At 36.2% G+C, this 20,089-nt stretch overlaps 1 protein-coding gene across 4 annotated transcripts in view; it reads left to right on the top strand.

The window, feature by feature from the left end:
- LOC115223573 (cytohesin-1) overlaps positions 1-20,089 on the top strand; it is a 202,980-nt gene that overhangs the window by 58,410 nt on the left and 124,481 nt on the right. Inside the window, exon 1 of one of the 4 annotated variants that reach the window (XM_036512578.1) lies at positions 12-403. The exons of 2 other annotated variants lie outside the window; for them this stretch is intronic. In XM_036512578.1, the coding sequence (XP_036368471.1) occupies positions 382-403 (22 nt within the window). In that variant the 5' untranslated portion in view covers positions 12-381. Of the gene's footprint in view, positions 1-11; positions 407-20,089 lie in introns of those variants that run through there. One more of the 4 variants, XM_036512579.1, reaches the window with a different exon arrangement.

Genomic DNA, 20,089 nt, shown 5'->3' with positions numbered 1-20,089 from the left:
TGAAGTTCACATATGTGGCATCTCTCACAAGTCTTATGATATTTATTAAGTTTACTTTCTCTGCTGCCAACCTGGCTACATGTACCCTCTACCGATTGGTTGGTTCCTTTAGCTTCTAAAGAAGGAAACTATATTCCCAGATTTAATAACACTCCACAAGTACATCTTAAAACACAACAAATCAACCAAAAGAGAAAAAAAAATTAAATAAAACTCAAAAACAAACGAAGAATAAAGTGCCAACATAAGGCATTTTTTCAAGTCTGAAATAGCAGCGGCAAAGACTATCTTAAGACTGTCTTTTGATATTCTTTCTGGACATATATATTTTTCTGGTTTCTATTACATCCACTCCACGTGAAATTATTTACTGCGATATTTATGGATATTATTCACTGTTCCATAGTTAAGTATTTATTTCAAATTATTTCTTACTTTCTAACAGGATTCTCAGATCTTGAATTTAAAACAGTATTGTCTTTATTTTATTTATTTATTTCATTTTTTTGTTTCTCTTTCTTAATCTCATCTTCATTGAACTTTCTTGTGTGTGATGCTATCAGGCATAAATAAAGCTGTTACAGTATTTCTTATCTATTGCACACGTAATTATACAGAGGCCAATTTTGAACAAAGGACATTTATTGTTATTATGGCAGAATCAGTATAGCTTCATACAAAATATTTTGTGAGAGTTTATTCTTTTATATCCGAGTTCAAATCACACCAAGGTTAACTTTTGAAAACAAAATGTTTTTTTTTGGTTTTCAATTTTTGTTTATTTGCCTTTTTATTTTCACAGGGATTGGATAAAATAGTATTAAATCAATAACTGGGGTTGGTTTAATTAACTGTATTCACTTTCAAAATTTGTGGCATTATGCCAGCTTGTGACAGAAATCAGTTGTTTTTAATGTTCCAGTTTAGTTATTCACTTGGTAAATAAACGCGTTTAGTATTAATAAACAAACACTATTAAAGGCCACATTTGTTTATAGTAAATGCTGGATTTGTTGTGTTGTATATAAATGCTGTGTGTGTATAGCTGTAGTCATGTAGGCTATGTAATGTAGACTAGCAGAGAATAAAAGTGATAAAAATGAAAAGAATCACTAAACGACCTGAAATTAGCGTCGATGACACTATTTAGAATTTGGTTACAATATTTAATAGTTTAGTATTGGAATTATGTAGATTTAAGTATGGGTACCATATGGAGTTTGGTATTGATGCTGTGTTGAGCTATGTAGTAGCACTCTAAAATATTTAAACTATTTGGTTTTTATTTGAACAAGCATCAAAATCTTAGAAAAACAAATATGAATGTTGAAATAGTTTTGATAATATATTAAAATGTTTTATTGGAAGCACCAGGGGCATGTGTGTGTTTGTGTGTGCCCACATTTCCCTAAGACTACTAGGGGACTCTTCAGGCTGTAGGATTAGCCATGGTTGTCATGATTAACTAAGATTAACCTTCCATCGCTCCCCTCTGGATTGAAGTACATCAGTATCACATGTGAAAACACCCCCACCTCTTTGAAGGTCTGCTACTGAAATCCCGACATCAAATATGCAACTTTAAGTGTTTCTCTTTAGTACACACAAACAACAATTCCTACACTGTTTGATCCTATCACCTCTTGAACTGGTTGTTGTTATGTATTTGGCCCCAGGAGAGTGGGTTGCAATTTATTTGATCCCACATTATAGAGGATCTAGTGTGTGACTCTGTAAAGCAGTAATTTCTCTAAACACGTTTTTGTGTGTGGCACACTTTAGAGAAAATAAAAATATTTCAGTATACTTTACATGCAAAGTGAAAAGAAAATGCATTTATAAAAATACAGTTATATATTTAAACTTATACATATGACTAATTATAACTACAAAACATTAAGAAATGGAATGTGGTTACTAAAATTTTATATTTAAATTTCAGTTTGTATTTTTCACATATTTTAAACATAATTCTGTTGTTTTCACACTACACACAACTCAGTAGTAAATTGGTACACACAAGTGTACGATGACTCGGTGTGTTATGGTACACCAGCATGTCACGGTATACCAGTATGCCATGGTAGTGCACCAAATCACTGCTTCAAAGAACTGATTTTACCTAGCTGAATGTGTTATGATATATGCTTTCATTAGTAAGATCTCTCATAGTTATCTGCTACTAATATCTGCTTGTTTCAAGAAAACGTAAGGGTTAACCCTTCCGCATTCAGAGTACTCTGTCAAATGTAATGCTTACTTATTCATTTATTATCTTGTAGCTTCAAGATTTAGATGATGTGATTGTTTATTTTTAGAATGACATTTGTAGGTTAGGTGTGAGAGGCCAGTTCTGGCCAGTGAAAACAGTATAAACATAAAAGGAATAGAATATTTGGGCCAGAATGGCCAGTTTAAATGCTAAAGGGTTAATGTCATAAAACTGCCCTACCTATTTTTTTTACTACCCACAAGGAGCTAAACGCAGAGAGGACAAACAAGTACAGACAAACGTATTAATTCGATTACATCGACCCCAGTGCATAACTGGTACTTAATTTATCGACTCCAAAAGGATGAAAGGCAAAATCGACCTCGGCGGAATTTGAACTCAGAACGTAGCGGCAGACGAAATACTGCTAAGCATTTCGCCTGGTGTGCTAACGTTTCTGCCAGCTCACCGCCTTACCTGAGATTAGTTTAACCCTTTTGAAACCAACCCACCGAAGACCATTCGTGGTTCCATGATACAAATGTCCTGTTTTAAAGCAATCTAAATTAGAATCTTCCATCAAAATTCCATATTAATTTATGTTCCAAACCCCAACTTATTAAATTCTTCATTATTTTCAAAATTAATTGCAATAAACGTAATAAACAGAAATATGATAGCTAAAGGATTAATACTTATATTGTCTATGAACTTTGATATTACACATGAAGGCTTATTAATTTTTATTCTTTTAGGTGCAAGCATGGCTGGGTGGTAAGAAGCTTGCTTCCCAACCACATAGTTCCAGGTTCAGTCCCACTATGTGGCACCTTGGGCAAATGTCTTCTATTTCAGCCTTGGGCTGACCAAAGCCTTATGAGTGAATTTGGTAGATGGATACTGAAAGAAGCCTGCTGTGTGAATGTGTGCGTTTGCCCTCTCATCACTGCTTGACAACTGGTGTTGGTGTGTTTACGTCTCTGTAACTTAGCATTTCAGCAAAAGAGGTCGATAGCATAAGTACTAGGCTTAAAAAATAAGTCCTGGGGTCAATTTATTCAACTAAAATCCCTTCAAGGCATTGCTCCAGCTTGACTGCAATCAAATGACTGAAACGAGCAAAAGAATAAAAAGATTATTTATTTAGATGAGGAAGTTTAGTGCAGGGCCTCCAGAACTGGCGCTGTTCTGAATGCTCATACTCAAAGACCAAGTCGTTAAGTTAAATTGAGTAATGAAGTAAGTCTACCACTCATGAATTGGTGCAATCCATCAACAGGATTTTACACAGTTTGTCTACTTGTTTTCACTTACAACAGCTCCAACAGGGGCTTTGGTGGAAAATGCTTGCCCAAGAGGCCACACATTGGGATTGAACCCAGAATCATGTGATTGTGAAGCAAAGTTTCTAATCACATCTATGCGTTTGCCTGGTGTTGTTTTAAGTTTTCCTTCAGTAGTTGCGTGCATGCATGCATGTGTGTGTATGTGCGCATGCAATTTCTGTTACCCTGGTAACTTAGACAGCTGGTTCTTTTAACCAAGTGGACCTAATCAGTAGTGAATTTGGATGATTTGAAACATAATAGCCAGATTATGGCTGTAGTGGAAAAAAATTCAAGAGTGCTATTACTATTGCTAGCAACAAAAGGGGTTTCTCTTAAGTAAAAAGTAAATTCTCTGATGATGCATGGTGGCAAAGAATGGGCAATGAATGTTGAATATGTATGGAAGCTAGGAAGATATGAGAGCATACTCTGCTGGATGTGTAATGTTAGTGTACATGAAGAACAGAACAGAGCAGATCTGAGAGGAAATCCAGATATAAAAGGAACCAGCTGGCATAGAGATATGATGCATATGAAGGATGGCAGCTATGTAAAGAAATGCTAAGCAGCCCATAGAAGGAATGTGAGGGAAGATAAAGAGATGGGGGAAAAGGGGTGAAAGAGGGTCTCAGAATACTGGACTGCTTGAAAACAATGACAACAATAGAGGGAATTTGAGGGAAAATGAAGAGATGGGAAAAAGTGAAGGAGGATCTCAGAATATTGAATCTCTTGAAAACATTGACAATGAAGTGTGTGGTGGTGTGTTAGAGGAAATAGATATAAAGCGATGATGATATATAAAGTTGTTGTTTAACATCAGCCCTGATCCAGCAGACCTTTAATCAAAAATGTTCTAGCTATGGCCATTTCATCTTTTCTTTAGACAAGTGAAATAGTAATCATGGCCAATGCCACCTGGCTGGTATCCATACCAGTGGCACGTAAAAAGCATCATTTGAGCGTGGTTGATGCCAGTGCCACCTCACTGGCTCCCATACCGTTGCATGTAAAAAGTACCATTCGAACATGATCGATGCCAGTGCCACCTGACTGGCTCCTATACCAGTGGCACATAAAAAGCACCATTTGATCGTGGTTGATGCCAGTGTTGCCTGGCTGGCTCCCGTGCCAGTGGCATGTAAAAAGCACCATTCGAGCATGGCCAATGCCAGTGCTATCTGACCAGCCTCTGTGCTGGTGGCAACTAAAAGGTACTCACTACACTCTCGGAGGGGTCGGCATTATGAAGGGCATCCAACTGTAGAAACCTTGCCAGATCAGATTGGAGTCTCGTGCAGCCTCCCGGCTTACCAGTCCTCAGTCAAACCATCCAACCCATGCCAGCATGGAATGCAGATTTTAAACGATGATAATGATGATGATAGTGTGTCCAGAGACTGACTAATTATCTGATGCATAGTTTTGAAGTTAGTATAAATGGTTATAGTTTGTTTCTTATTTAACCCCAGGCTAATCTCAGTCTTGTATCTGAGCTATGATAATGTTGTCTCAGCCATTTTATTCTTGTTTTACTCTGGTGGACCCTCATAGCCATTTGATTTCTTTCATAATTAAATATTATTTTTTGGAATTGTATAAAAAAAATTATATTTTTTTGTATTAAAGTATAATCAATACATTGCAGATAATTTTTAGCAAAATCTTATATGGACCCCAGTTGAGAATCACTGGTCTAATGGTTCCTCCTTTCTTTCTTTTAGATAAGGTGTGGTTTGAGAGAAGTCTAGGTATTATTTCTTGCAAGTTGAGTAATCATATAGAGAAATTTGAAATGTCTCTCTCACACTCCACACTATTTATGGATTTTTGTAAAATACAATGGTACCAATTCTAAGTTGTTTTTATCACAAATAGTCTTTAAAAAAATGGAATTATTTAATTTTCCCAGAGAAAGAAGAGAATTCTGATGTTTTGGCCAGGACCCTCTGTCACTCCTCTGACAAAGGACTCTGCTTGAAATATCAACCCTATCTTCTTTCTTACTGCAAAACAACTTTTATTTCCCTTTATGAGCTGTCAGTACTCCATTTGCTGACACAGATCATTACTAGTCTCCTCCAATTCAACTGTTAGACATTACTTCAATCATTCCTATGACAGTTGTTGATAATCTGTCTTTAAAAAACTGTCAAATTGTGTAGTGAATATGGTACATGGATTGACTATAATTTGTTCATTTTCTCCTTCCCCTCCTCAGCCTTGTCAGTGTCTGTGAGTCGTTGTCTAGTAAGCCATTGGTGGTGAGACTTTGGTCATAGTCCTCTTGTATTTCTCCTAAAATGTCTCTTCATATTTCTCTCTCTCTCTTACACATATACACACAGAGACACAACTGTCACCTATTGCTCAATGCAACATCACTCCACACAGACTGACCCAGCCACAACACTGCCGCTCTTGAACTTACACTAGACAGATTTATCATAATATTAACAATGGTAATAATGTAAAAAAACAGCGAGCTGGTAGAAACGTTAGCACACCAGGCGAAAAGCTTAGTGGTATTTCGTCTGTCGCTACATTCTGAGTTCAAATTCTGCCGAGGTCGACTTTGCCTTTCATCCTTTTGGGGTTGATAAATTAAGTACCAGTTACGCACTGGGGTCGATGTAATCAACTTAATCTGTTTGTCTGTCCTTGTTTGTCCTCTCTGTGTTTAGCCCCTTGTGGGTAGTAAAGAAATAGGTAATAATGTAATATTTAATTACAGTAGGAATAAATTACGCAAGTGTAGACATAAGTATGTTGGTCCAGAGAGGCCATATACCCCATCACCATCATACACTTACATATTGACATGTAAGGAACCAGGAGCCAAATGGTACCACACTTGTACAGACTCTTCACAATATATGATTTAGTTATATGTCAAGTTCTCAAAATGTCACTGAGAAAATCTTTTATGTAGTCAACTTGCTAGAGATAGCAGCCAGATCTTACTTAAATCATACCCCACCTTTTTATAAAATGAAAACACATAGCTGTTGTAGTTCTAAATGTCATTTAAAAAGACAGGATGGTCATGGGTGGAATGCCTTTGTGTAGGTCTGTTTAATCAGGTTCATGTGAGACTAAGCAACTGTTTCTTCTTTTTCTTTTAACTTCACTTGAAATTCATTATGTTGCTTTGTTTAGACCTTGGTCAGCTCCAGTCTCCCTTGGAACTACGATCAAAGCATTTTATATATTCAGGCATAATATATCATTTATATATTTTTTCAGTCATTGGACTGTGGCCATAAATGTGGCCAGACAAATCAACCTCGGTACATATCTTATTTTAAATCTGGTACTTTAACAATCTTTTAGTCAAACTACTAAGATTCATATTAGTGAAGATGCCGACGACCACTCGGTTCAAAGTCTCCCTTGACCACAAATGGCCTGAACTCTTTACATGAACACCACCCTGTACATAACTCCATGTCCCCCTACATGGCCTTGCTTTTTGCTTTTTGAGCCAAAAAATTAACTAACTAACATATGCAAACTCTATTTGTCAAGCAAGCAGGTGACAAATATACACACATAAACATGCGTAGACACAGTGGGTGGGTTTCTCTCTTTCAAATTCACTCACAAGGCATTGGTTGGTCCAGAGCTATAATAGAAGAGAAGTACTTGCTCAAGGTGCCATGCACTTGAAAGCTGAAACTCCACTAATCTTTAGCAACAATTCTGAAGAAATGTTCTTTAACATTTGAAAGGCACAAAGCTTTCACTTGTTACCTCCGCCTGTTTTCAGGTGTGTTTGTTTGTTTGTCCATGGACAAGATATCTCAAGAACTGCTGGATGGATTTGGATGAAGCTTTCAGGGATGTTTGGCTTCGTGACTGGCATGAACAGATTAGATTTTGGGATCAATCCAGTACCAGTCAAGGATTCTGAATTATTTTTCCGTTTTTTTTTGTTTTTTTTTACTTAATTTTTTAGAGCGGTCGGGTTCATTTTTAGTATTCTCATTTGTGAGAGCAGTCAAGTTTATTTCAGATATTCTCATTTTAAAAATCATCTCCAGCTAATCGTTGAGAGGATGTTGGTGTTGCCTTGACAGAGGTCTGCGCTCTCTGAGTGCTGGGTTTTTTTTTTAAATTTTATTTTCTTATTGTTTAGCCCCAGTTCAGTCCTAATCAGGCAAATCTATGATTAAAGGTATTCTTTCAATAACTATCCTGTATTCGAATTTCAGCAATTCATATACAGTGTTGCCATCTTTAAGTTGGTGGGGGCTATGATTTGAGGGTGGTTTGGCTGCTGTATCTAAGTTGTGTGATTTCATAGATTAGTCACGGGCAAACTGCACCCACAGGACTTTCTGAATGAAAAATTACCTTGAATTTTTTTTTTAATAGTGCATCCCGCCTGATGTTTTACCATGTTTCATGGCTTGCTTCACAAAAAGGGTTGCTTATGTGTGTATTAGACACTGCTTTGCTTGTTTGAGTTATCACTGTTATTTCAGAAGGATATCATGCAGAGAAGGTTTTTCAAGGTTAAATAACGAGGAGCGGGGTGGAAATAAGGAAGTTTGTGAAATGATAGTCGGAAGGGTCGGGGTTGTGAAAACATTGAAGAGCGTTTGTAAAAACGATGAATGGGGCTTGCAAAATGACTAAGGTTTGTGGAAACAAATGAAGTTTGTAAAAATGAAACAACCAAACAACTGTTTATGAGAATGTTTTATAAGCTACTTCCCGTCGTAAAGATGACACTGTGTTATTAATTTAGCGTCTTTAATGAATTAGGGGATGCTAATCATTACCTTAACCCTTTTTGTTACCATATTTCTGTTGAAATACACTACCGTTGTTTAAAGTAATTTTGAAAATAATGAAAAATTTATGGAAGTAATTTAGTTGTTTCGATAGAATAATCTGAAGTGTTAAAACTTGAAGTGTGGTGGTGGAGGGTGGAGAGTCAGTTTCGGACAGATGGGTATTAAAAGGGTTAAACTATGGCAAATCAAAATGAAAAGTTTTAAAACTGATTATCTCTCCAGGTATGTCCATGTCAGAAGCAATTTTATAGATTATTTTTTTAATGTTTTGTTAGACATATTTTGTGATTGTTGTTTATATATAATATTTCATCTCCCCACCAAGGACTTTATATCTCTAACTGAATTGTTTTACATATTTAATGGTTTGAATTTTTCAAATTCTTTTCTTTTTTTTTTTGTGTCACAATTGCGTTGGGGCTTTTGTTTTGTTTTAATCTCAAGATTATAGGTTTGTAATCACACTTTTCCTTTTTTTTGTTGTTGTCCTTTCAAGGCGGAAGTGATTGACAGAATTAGTGGATTGATTTGTCATTGTTCTGCGTCTTAAGGAATAATTTTAGCAGATTTACAGTTGCAGTGATTAAACATCACTGCCACCACCTTCAGCATCAACAAACAACAGTACTGCTGCTATGGCATACCTTGCATAAATGCAACAAAAACAGAATTTTTGAAAAAAAAAACAAAACAAACAATCCATTAAGCTCCTTAATCCATCCTTTTTGATGTCGCCAATATAGATTTACATAGACACTAAAATAACTTCCGTATCAGAGGACAAAGAATGGACTTTAAAAGAAAATACTTTTTAATCAAATTCCCTTCCACTCAGCTTTAAATTTAAATAGCCCAATAAAGGGTTTAATTAGTAGGGATTTATAGCTGCAGTCAATTGTCCTGCAGATTAAATAATTATATCTTTCTGATATAGATGGGATTAATGTATTGAGTGTTATTGAGATTTGTTGTTTTGTTCATCTTGTTTTGATTGGAAGATGAAATTATGATAGTAACACATTGATAGTGCAAAGGTATTTTATTATCCCTGTCTTGTTGCTCTCTGCATTGATCTCCTATAAAGATTTCATTATCTGCAGAGCAGTCAGCCTGATCTGATTGCGACAAGATTGTCCAGCTCTGTTTTATTTCAATGACACTGCAGCACATCTTCTCTGCAATGGGTGCTTCATTGTCCAGTTACAAGGAGAAAAAATCCTGCCTGCGTCATAAACTAAAGAGTTACATTATCAAGAGAATGGGTGCGTTTGCGATTGCTTCTAGTTTTTCTAAAATTGAACCAGAAACTGTTACGAGTGAGTATATTTTGTGCTATTCATCACTTATCCGTCATCTGTTGTCTTCGTTGTTTGTCATCCAGTTGCTTCTAGTCATATTTCCTTGTCGTCCTCTCTTGAAACTAACCTTTCACTCTTTAGCATTTAACCCTTTCGTTACTGTACTTATTTTCAGATGCTCTGTGTTTCTTTCAATTACTTTAAATATAACAAAGAATTTAGTAAAATAACTTAGTTATCCATTCAGCTAGTGTTAGGAACATAATTGTGACTAAGGTTTGGTGGAAGATTTTAATTCAAAACTTATGGAAACAAGACATTTGTACTCAGAGACAGAGCCGGTTTCAGCCGGGTCAGTAATGAAAGGGTTAAACTAGCCATATCCAGCCCAAATATTCTATTTGTTCTAGGGTCCAACAAGCCAGATCCAGCTTCTCACACCTGCCTACAATGTCTTCCTAAAAATTAACAATCACATTGTTGAAATCTCAAAGCTATAAGACAATGTATGATTAATTTTAAAAAAACAATGTGTATACATAAATATTGCATTAGACAGACTAATCTGAATATTAAAGGGTTAATCTAAGAGGTGGTGGTGAATCAGTAAAATTGGTAGAGCTACATACAAAGTGTCTTGTAGTATTTAATTAAAACCCTTTACATTTTAAGTTCAGATCTTCTCAGAAGTTGGTGGATTGGCTTTCATCCTTCCAGAATCTATAAAACAATTTGCCAATCCTCACCCAAGATATTTCTGGTTTTATGTATGTATAGAAATCATTATGGTTCAAACTCAGTCTTACTCCTCAGCACTAATCCCTATAAAAAAATGTCATAGGTGTTTTCCTACTTCTGGTTAAGCCATAAGAACTATACCACCACTTTGCTGGTTTTCTAGTTCCTTGTTTGGTAATTATGATATATTTGTAATTCACTCAATTTATACTGTAATTTGTTGTTACTGTTTAACCCCAATTTGGATCTCGTTGTGTAGACCTATAATCAAAGGCGTTCTATCTGTAACTGACATCGTGTAATTTTTTTTTGTCCTAGACATAATGTACGCACAGCACTACAACATTTTTTTTTTTTACTTTTTTAAGAAGCTAAGCTGTAATTTAAGGGAGATTTGGTTGCTATTTCTTGTCACTTAAGTGACTATGTAAAATCTACTTCCATTGGCTGAGGCTTGTTTGTCTATTTTGTTTGGTGTTCGAATGTTGCCTGAGTTAAATTCATTTTCTATTTTTCTAAAATAACTACTAGTCATGTGTTAGGACCGATTCAGACAATTACACCCCCCCCCCCCAAATGTGCAACTTTATGCCACAAAAAAAACAATCATTACTGTGAGTACTGCTACTCCCTCCACTACGAATATGTCCTTGTACTAAAACAATAAACCTATATTTGGAGAACTGTAACTTGTTAACGGACATTAAAGTGTCAGAGTGTTCTCTCTCTCTTTTCCGATTTCAAATCTCACCGAACATCTTTGCTTATAACTTCTCCTCCTTGGTTCCTTCGTAGATAAACTAAATACCAGTAGTATATTTGTTTGTCACCATATTTTTATTGAAATACACTGCTCTTGTTTCAATTAATTTTGAAAATAAAGGAAAATTTATTACTATAACTTCATTATAAGCTGAAAAATTTATTAAAATAATGAAGTTATTTTAATAACTTTAAGCTGAAGTTTGTATTATAGAACCAATGGTGATCTCTCTAGTGGGTTAGTACCAAAAGGGTTAATTTATTACAGTACATGCACTCACTCACTCACCCATCCCAACACAATTATAATACAAAGTTCTCATAAAAGACTATGGGCAATTTTGGGTGGTTTGGTATCAAAATGATTAAAGAGTTTAATTACACAAGCTCCAAACATTCCAAGAAATTGAGACATATGATACATCCATTACATCATATCTATTATGAGTTATGATGAGACTCTGACCTAAAACAAGATTTCAAGTCCATGAAATTGAAAATGAAGTGATTTTTTTCTAGATGTTATTCCACAATTCAAAGTTATTTCCAAGGTTCAAAATGAATATATCTAAAGGTGATGTTCCTTTACATTTTTATTAAGTTTGTTTTAAATAGACAGGCACAGGCAAGGCATGGCTGTAATTGAGAAGCTTGTTTCCCAACCGTGTGGTTTTGGGTTCAGTCCCACTGCATGGCACCTTGCACAAACTCAGGTCTTGTGAATGGATTTGGTAAACAGAAACTGAAAGAAGTCCACAGTGTCGTGGCACTCGGTTGGTTACGACAATGAAGGTTCCAGTTGATCCGATCAACAGAATGGCCTGCTCATGAAATTAACATGCAAGTGGCTGAGCACTCAACAGGCACGTGTACCCTTAACGGAGTTCTCGGGGAGATTCAGCATGACACAGTGTGTGACAAGGCTGGCCCTTTGAAATACCGGTACAACAGAAACAGGAAGAAAGAGTGAGAGAAAGTTGTGGTGAAAGTGTACAGGAGGGTTCACTACGACCCCCCTGCCGGAGCTTTAGGTGTTTTCGCTCAATAAACACTCACAACACCCAGTCTGGAGATCAAAACCATGATCCCCCGACCACAAGTGCACTGCCCTAACCACTGGGCCATTGCACCGCCACTGTCCACAATGTATATGTACATGCATATATATACATGTGTGTGTGTGTGAGTTATTGTGTGTACCTCTCACCCACTGCTTGACAAACCAGTGTTGATTTGTTTATGTCCTTGTAACTTAGTGGTTTGGCAAAAGAGATAGCTAGAATAAGTACCAGCCTTAAAAAATAAGCACTGGGGTCAATTTATTCAACAAAAAACCCTTCAAGGTTGTGCCCCAGAATGGCTGCTGTCTAATGACTGAAGCAGGTAAAAGATGAAATACAACTTGTGTGTGTGTGTTTTGACTAATACTGCAATATGGAATTTATCTCCTACCACCACAACCTTTCAAATAGATACAAGTCTTAATGGTTTTATAATGTAGAATTGGTAGAGTGTTGGACTAAAAGCATTGCATTGTTTAGTTGCTTCCTTTCATAATCAAGAGTGATTTTGTCTTTCCTCTTCCTGAGGGTCAGTGAATTAAAGTACTGGGAAGGGTTGTGTCAATTTAATCAATTATATCTCCCCCACCACCACCACCACACACACAAATTTGTAACCATCTGACTGTGCCCCTAATTATGTTTTGTCCTCTTTGCCTTCCTGATTTTCTCATTAGTTTGATATTTGGATATCTTCGATTGTTGTGGAACTTCTAAGGTGGTTGCAGCATGTGTGAGCCAGATGTGATATATTTGTGTCATTCATTTGTAAAAGGGGGTGAGTTGTGATATTTGCATCTTTCACTTGGCATTTACATATTCTGTTAATTCAAAATCGCACCGAGAGAGAGAGAGAGAGCTGTGGCTTGAAACTGGTTGTTTTACATCTGAAAAAAATATAGAAGAATAATTAATGTGGTTTGGTAATAAATAGTTAACGATTCATGTTATTAATTAGAATTATTAGGGCAGCAAACTGGCAGAACCAGCTGCATGCTGGACAAAATGCTTAGTGGTACTTCGTCCATCTTTATGTTCTGGAATTCAAACTCCACCGAGGTCACTCTTACCTTTCATCCTTTCAGGGTTGATAAAATAAGTATCAGTTAATCAGTTCCCCCTCCCCTCAAAAACTGCGGGCCCTGTGCCAAAATTTGAAACCACTAATTAGAATTATTGATTTTTTTCGTTTGATCTTACATTGGCCCGAGACAGTTGATAATTCTCAATCTCTGTCTCCTTATATTCTGGCTTTAAATCTATATTCAATAGACATGATCAAAGTCATTCCAGATATGACCACCACATTATTTGTTTATTCACGCAGTATATTCACTTACATCAGTTGTTTTAGAGGGGTGTTTCTTTTTTTCTTTAAGATGGTAAGGTATAATTTGAAGGAGATTCAGTTACTATTTCTAACTACTAACAGCCCTTGATGTCTAAAATTGTAGCAAGTGGGCACGATATTTATAGTTTTAATATTAATGGTGTTGATGCCTGTCGTCTCTCCTTATGCTCCCTATAGTTACCCTGATTATAATAACTAGAATTTTGATGTGTGTATTCTGGGTGTGCTAGGTAAGCACTGCTCATCCACCAAAGATAGTAAATTATTTTTATAATTCTGTTCTGGCTGTTGTATCATGATATCTGGTCGTAATTTGCTTTCAAATCTAATAATACACACGTACTCTGAAACAAAGATTAAGGCAGGTTGAAGCAATGTTTTGTACAGAAATAGCCAAGAGTTTCTATGTTTGTAGTTATACCAGAGTAGCAGGTTCATCCCTTCTGTGTCAACAACCACCATACAGTTATTGCTAGTTTCCCCTCCAAACATGGATATGAAAGGAAAATGAAAAAGAAAAAAATACACTATTTTGCTTGACATTAACTTTAAAATTTACTGTCAAAAAGAAAAAAAATTTCTTCACTGACTTTCAACCATGTGGTTCTGGGTTTAGTTCCACTGTGTGAAGGTGACACCTTGGGCAAGTGTCTTCAAATATAGCTGACAAAAGCCTTGCGAGTGGATTTGATTGATGGAAACTGAAAGAAGCCTGTTTTTTATATATATATATATATACACCAGTCTTGGTGTGTTTATGTTCCTGTAACATAGCGGCTTGGCAAAAGTGCCCAATAGAATAAGTACCAGGCTTATAAAAAATAAGGTCCAGGGTCAATTCATTTGACTAAAAAATTTTCATGGCAGTGCCCCAGCATGGCCACAGTCTAATGACTAAAACAAGTAAAAGATAAAAGATCTCTTGTTTAAAATATTTTTCAAACTTCGCTTTATGTTACGCCTTCCACTTTTTATTAAAAATAAAAATATCTCCATTCTCTTAGCTTTTCTCTCCTTCCTGTTCATCCTCATAACACTTCATGTCATCATATATAATTTGGAAATTGTATAGTTAATTAGTAGTTTTAATTAATTATTTGCTGGTGCCATATATTAAAAAAAAAACATCCAGTATACTCCTGTAAAGTGGTTGGCATTAGGGAGGACATCCAGCTGTAGACACCATGCCAATGAACAGATGAGCTTGGTGCAGTCTTCTGGATCATCAGCTCTTGTTAAACCATCCAACCTATGCCAGCATGAAAGATGTACATTGTTTGATGATGACGATGATGGTGGTGGTGGTGATAAATATATTCCAATTCCTGAATTCTGTTTACATCTATCAGCCTCTCCTTAGTCCAAAACTGTGTGTATGCCCTGGCTTCTTTGCTTGCTTTCTGAATTAGAAATGGTTGATGTTGTTAGATAGCACCAAGACGGCAGGAAAGTCATATGACGTTCTGCTTGCTTAACTAAAATTATACTGAGGGGTGCTGTGCAGCATACATATGTTCTACATATGACTGTTTGAATTGACGTCACACTTCTTCTAGAGTTTCAGTTTGTTCGAATTTATTTCATGGACATTCAGAAAAGCATAATTCTAATGACCAAAAAAAAAAAAAAATTAAGTCTTCCTTATCTCCCTATTTTTTTTTTTTAATAGCTTTATGAAAGACTAGCGTTGTTAGTTTAAGTGTTTGTTTGTTCTAAGCAGTTTCATTGACAGTGGTGGTCCACAGAGACTTAGTATACACACACACACACACACACAACACACACACACACACACATATATACATATGTATATATATACTTTCTAATTTATATGCATATGTGTGATTTTGTGATTAATTAGACTTCCTGTTTAAGTATGTGTCTCTTTGTGTTTGGGACACATTAAACACGTGTGTATCTGCGTAGTAGTATGTTTGCAAGTAAAAGTAGTAGTATGACCAATGCGAAGTGCACTCAATACATTTAGTTGGTAAACAAACATCTTAGGGTTTAAGTTGACAACTTTCCAAATTTTGCTGACATAGACAATCATCAATTTTCTCGTGAGTATACGTGTCCTTTGGAGTTATTTAACCATTTTGTATGAGACACGAATCAATAAGACGGTATGGAGTATCAATAGGGCAACGATGGTGTCAGTTGCCAATCAGTCATCCTTGTAGATGCATGAATTTATATTACTAAATTCTCTGTTAAAACAGATGGAAACTCAACTTCAAGTGTCATAAGGTATTTACTCAGCTGGATGCATTGATCACACTTCACATGGGTTGTATTTCTACTTGCTGGCATTACACACATACACACACACTTTAAATAATAATTATAAACTTTAAGCTTATGAGTATTCACTGTGTTTTGGTTATAGAAAGCAGTCTAATATTGGGGGCATCACCTTGATCGACCAGTCCGTCGGGCGTCCATTTGACACCGCTGGTCACAACACGCTGTCCACTCCTCTTTGGATCGCGCCTTTCTCATCCATGTGATCCCAATCATCCTCCTGAAATCATAACTCCACCGTCGTGGAGGCCTTCCGAGTGGTCGTTTCTGCTTGAAATAAAATGGGTATTAGTATTCGTTGCACTAAGAAGCGATACACAGTACCAGAATATAACAGATAAGTCCAAATCGTTGTTAGATTATCCACATAAGTAGAATATAGACCAGCTAGTTTGTACTGGCATCAAGTCACATAAGTTGTAATAATGAATAATATCACTATTTGGTTTGTCTTCATTTTTACAATATATATATTTATATATTGTGTGTATATACCATATTTCCCTGCATATAAGACAAATTTTTCAACCAAAAATTTACAGCCACAAAAAGGAGGTCAACTTATACACCAAAGCAGTTTTGGAAGACCAAAAATTCCATTTGAGATGCAGCAGGATTTGGAAAGAGTGTGACATTGTGTGTATGTTTACATTACATTACTTACCCTATATACAGACTGGAAAATACAGTGTGTATGTGTGTGAATATGTACATACCCATTCACACACTGACATATATATTTAATATGTCCCAAAGACAGTAAGGTGAGATTTTGAAGTAGACTTGACAGTTATTTCTAGCAGGATGAGCAACCACTTTAGAGGTTAGTTCATTAGTTCTGCTTTCAGGTAGTCAATAAACCAAAAAACAAAAAAAAAACAAAAAACAACTAGGCGTCAAACATCCATCATTTAAAGAGGGGAGGATGTTAAAGGTCATGGAATTGACATGTGGCCAGTTTAAGATAAATAACCTTTTGGAAGTCAGTTGTAATTTTTTAACAACGTTCACCCAGTTTCTTTTATAATTAACTGCAAATGCTGTAGAGTATTGGTCACACACACTGTCTTACTCAGCTTTCCTGACTAAATAAACAATATTTCTTAATTCCATCTCCTCAAATGATGACAGCAACTTTTCTTCTGTTTATTTACTTCTTATAGTAAAATATATTTATTTGTTATAACAATAAATAAATAGAAGTAAAGTTGATGTTATTTATTTATTGTGAAGGTGCATGGCTCTGTGGTTAGAGCACTGGGCTCACAATCACGAGGTGGTGAGTTCGATTCTCAGACTGAACTCTACAATGTGTTCTTGAACAAGACCCTTTATTTCATGTTGCTCCAGTTCACTCAGCTGTAGAAATGAGTTGTGATGTCATTAGTGCGAAGCTGCATCGACCCTTCCCTTGGATAACATCAATGATGTGGAGAGGAAAGGCTGGTATGCATGGGCAACTGCTGGTCTTCCATAAACAACCTTGCCTGGACTTGTGCCTTGGAGGGGAACTTCCTAGGTGCAATCCCATGGTCATTCATGACTGAAGGGGGTTTTTACACTTCTTATCAGTGCAGGCATGGTTGTGTAGTTGAGAAGTTTGCTTCCCAAACACATAGTTTTGGGTTCTGTTTCACTGCATGGCACCTTGGGCAAGTGTCTTTTGCTATAGCCCTGGACCAACCAGAGCCATGTGAATGGATTTGGTAGACAGAAACTGAAAGATGTTTGCCATCTATGTATGCATATACAAATATATGTATGTAAGTTAATGTGAATATGTGCCGGTGTTTGTCTCATTGATGTCACATGATAGTTGAAAATGATTGTCACTGTTATAAAAGTAGTGTTGTTGTCATTCATTCCCATGTCCTGCAAAACCATGTCTGGCAGGAAATATTGCCAGATAAGAGTTGGTGACAGGAAATTTCCAGCAGTGGCTACTTTCTTTACTGGTTGTCTTCGATTCTCTTCCATCTGCTGCTTTGATAAAAAATCTTTAGAAGATTTCCTTGAAATAGTTGAAATATTGCTTACACCTGGTGAAACCACAACAACGTTAATTGTAATTTGAGACTCGTTCCGTTAGATCTAGCCTGTTTGATATAAAGCTATCACTTCCTTGTTATAATTCCTAAGAAGATTTAATTTTATAGGTTTAAGCTTATCAAACTTTTATTCTCTAATCCTTCCAGCCCTATAATTGAGTGAAACAATTATTTTAATTTTATGATTATTATTGAGTGAGAGACCAGTGCATGCCATCAAAGTGACACCGGGGTAAAATATACGAAGTCCAGTATACCCATCATGACTACCCATCTGATAAGGATACACCAGGCACATGCTTCACAACTATGTGTGTGTGACATAGTGATCTCATCAAGATAAACAGCATATGACCTTCTAGGTGGGGCCCAGTTAGAATTTTCTTCAGGTCAGGTAGCCCATCCTGCTCAAAAGGTCCCTGAATAAGGGTTGTTTAAGGATGATGAACAAAGCGTCCATGTTTCCAAAGGTGAATTATCCAAACCCCAAAGAATTCCTCTCAACACATGGCTATGATGCTCCCCCACCACTTCTGCTCGTGATCAGAGATGCATATATCGTCAGCCTCTAAGGGACATACTCAACTAGTTACGGTCAAGTAACTGACAAGCAAATCTGTGGTATTGAGCAGAATATTTACTGTAGCCCATCATTTATACCAAGACAAAATAATGTACATGATAACACTTCCAATCAGTTAAAATAAGAAGTCATGGTTCTTGGTTCAGTCCCACTGCATGACACATTGGGCAAATTCTTTTTTTATATACTATAATCCCAGCCCAACGAAAGCCTTGTGAGAGGATTTGGTAGGCAGAAACTGAAGGAAGCCTATCGTGTCCCTCACCACTGCTTGGCAACCGGTGTTGGTGTATTTACATCCCCATAACTTAGCAGTTCAACAAAAGAGACTGATAAAATAGGTACCAGAACTTAAAAGAAAAAAAAGTATTGGGGTCAATTTCAGTTAAAATTCTTCAAGGTGCTGTCCCAGCGTGGCCACACAATCTATTGACTGAAACAAGATCAAAGATACAAAAAAAAAAAAAAAAGCTCCAAACAGACAACAAAAAATAGATATAATTCAGATATGAAATGTGTTCCTGTGAAAAGTCTAACCAGTCACCGATATTCATACATGTCCTGGGAATATTTATATTTGTTTGGTGCGTATATTTAAGCCGAGAACTGTCCTTGACCAGCTAAACTACATACAGCTTACAATTCAGCTTGGGTATATTTTGATGAATAATTGAATTATCAGCACTAAATGTTTACTTTAGCAATGTTTGTTGATTGATTCACTCTGCTAGGTTGACTAACCACCAAATAGTGGTGATTGGAATATCTATGATGTTGTGCCATATTTTTATGCTTTTATAACTTGACTGTCTCTTGTATATCTTGTTCAGATAGATCACTGGTTTTCAACCCTTTTTTTTAGCTATGGACCTGTTTGATTCTTACTTTACTCACGTTGACCCTCAATAGCTATTCAAAGTTTTAAAAAATCCTTATTATACTTTTATGATTAAATATTACTAGGAATTGTATAAAAGTAATTAAAATATTTTGTAGATTGTAGAAGTATTACCAGCTTCTTGTGCATAGATGTTTACAAATTAAATCTTATATGGACCCCCAACAAAAATTATATGGACCCCCCCCCCCCCCCCCAACAAGAATTATATGGATCCCCCCAACAAGAATTATATGGGCCTCCCCCCAACAAGAATTATATGGACACCCCCAACAAGAATTATGTGGACCCCCAACTGAGGACCATTGGAATAGATTCAAATCTTGTTTATTCGCTTCTGGTTTGTTCATGGAAACCAGTTTTGTCTCGTGCTGATATATTTGTTTACTAAGTGGCATATGTGGTGACCAAAAGGGGTTAATGACAGGAAAGGCGTCCGATCATGAAATATTGACTCAGAAAATTCTGACCAATCTAAGCCTGCATGGGGAAGTGGGTGTAAAACAGAGATGATCGTGTTTAGATGTATTTGTTGATTGGCCAGTTACCATTGTAAATGTGTGAAATGTTTCACAACTGGATTTCACGATGTGCTACTTAAAAAAGTTTCTTATTTCAAAATGTCAGGCTAATTCCGATTGTTTTCCTGATGTTCAGAAATGAAAACCTTAAAAGCTTCAGTGCATCTACAGCCAAGTTTCATG

Source organism: Octopus sinensis, linkage group LG23, assembly GCF_006345805.1.
Source record: "Octopus sinensis linkage group LG23, ASM634580v1, whole genome shotgun sequence".
Lineage (NCBI taxonomy): Eukaryota > Metazoa > Mollusca > Cephalopoda > Octopoda > Octopodidae > Octopus > Octopus sinensis.
Note: the sequence above shows the minus strand (reverse complement) of the source record. Positions and strands in the feature narration are given on the sequence as shown.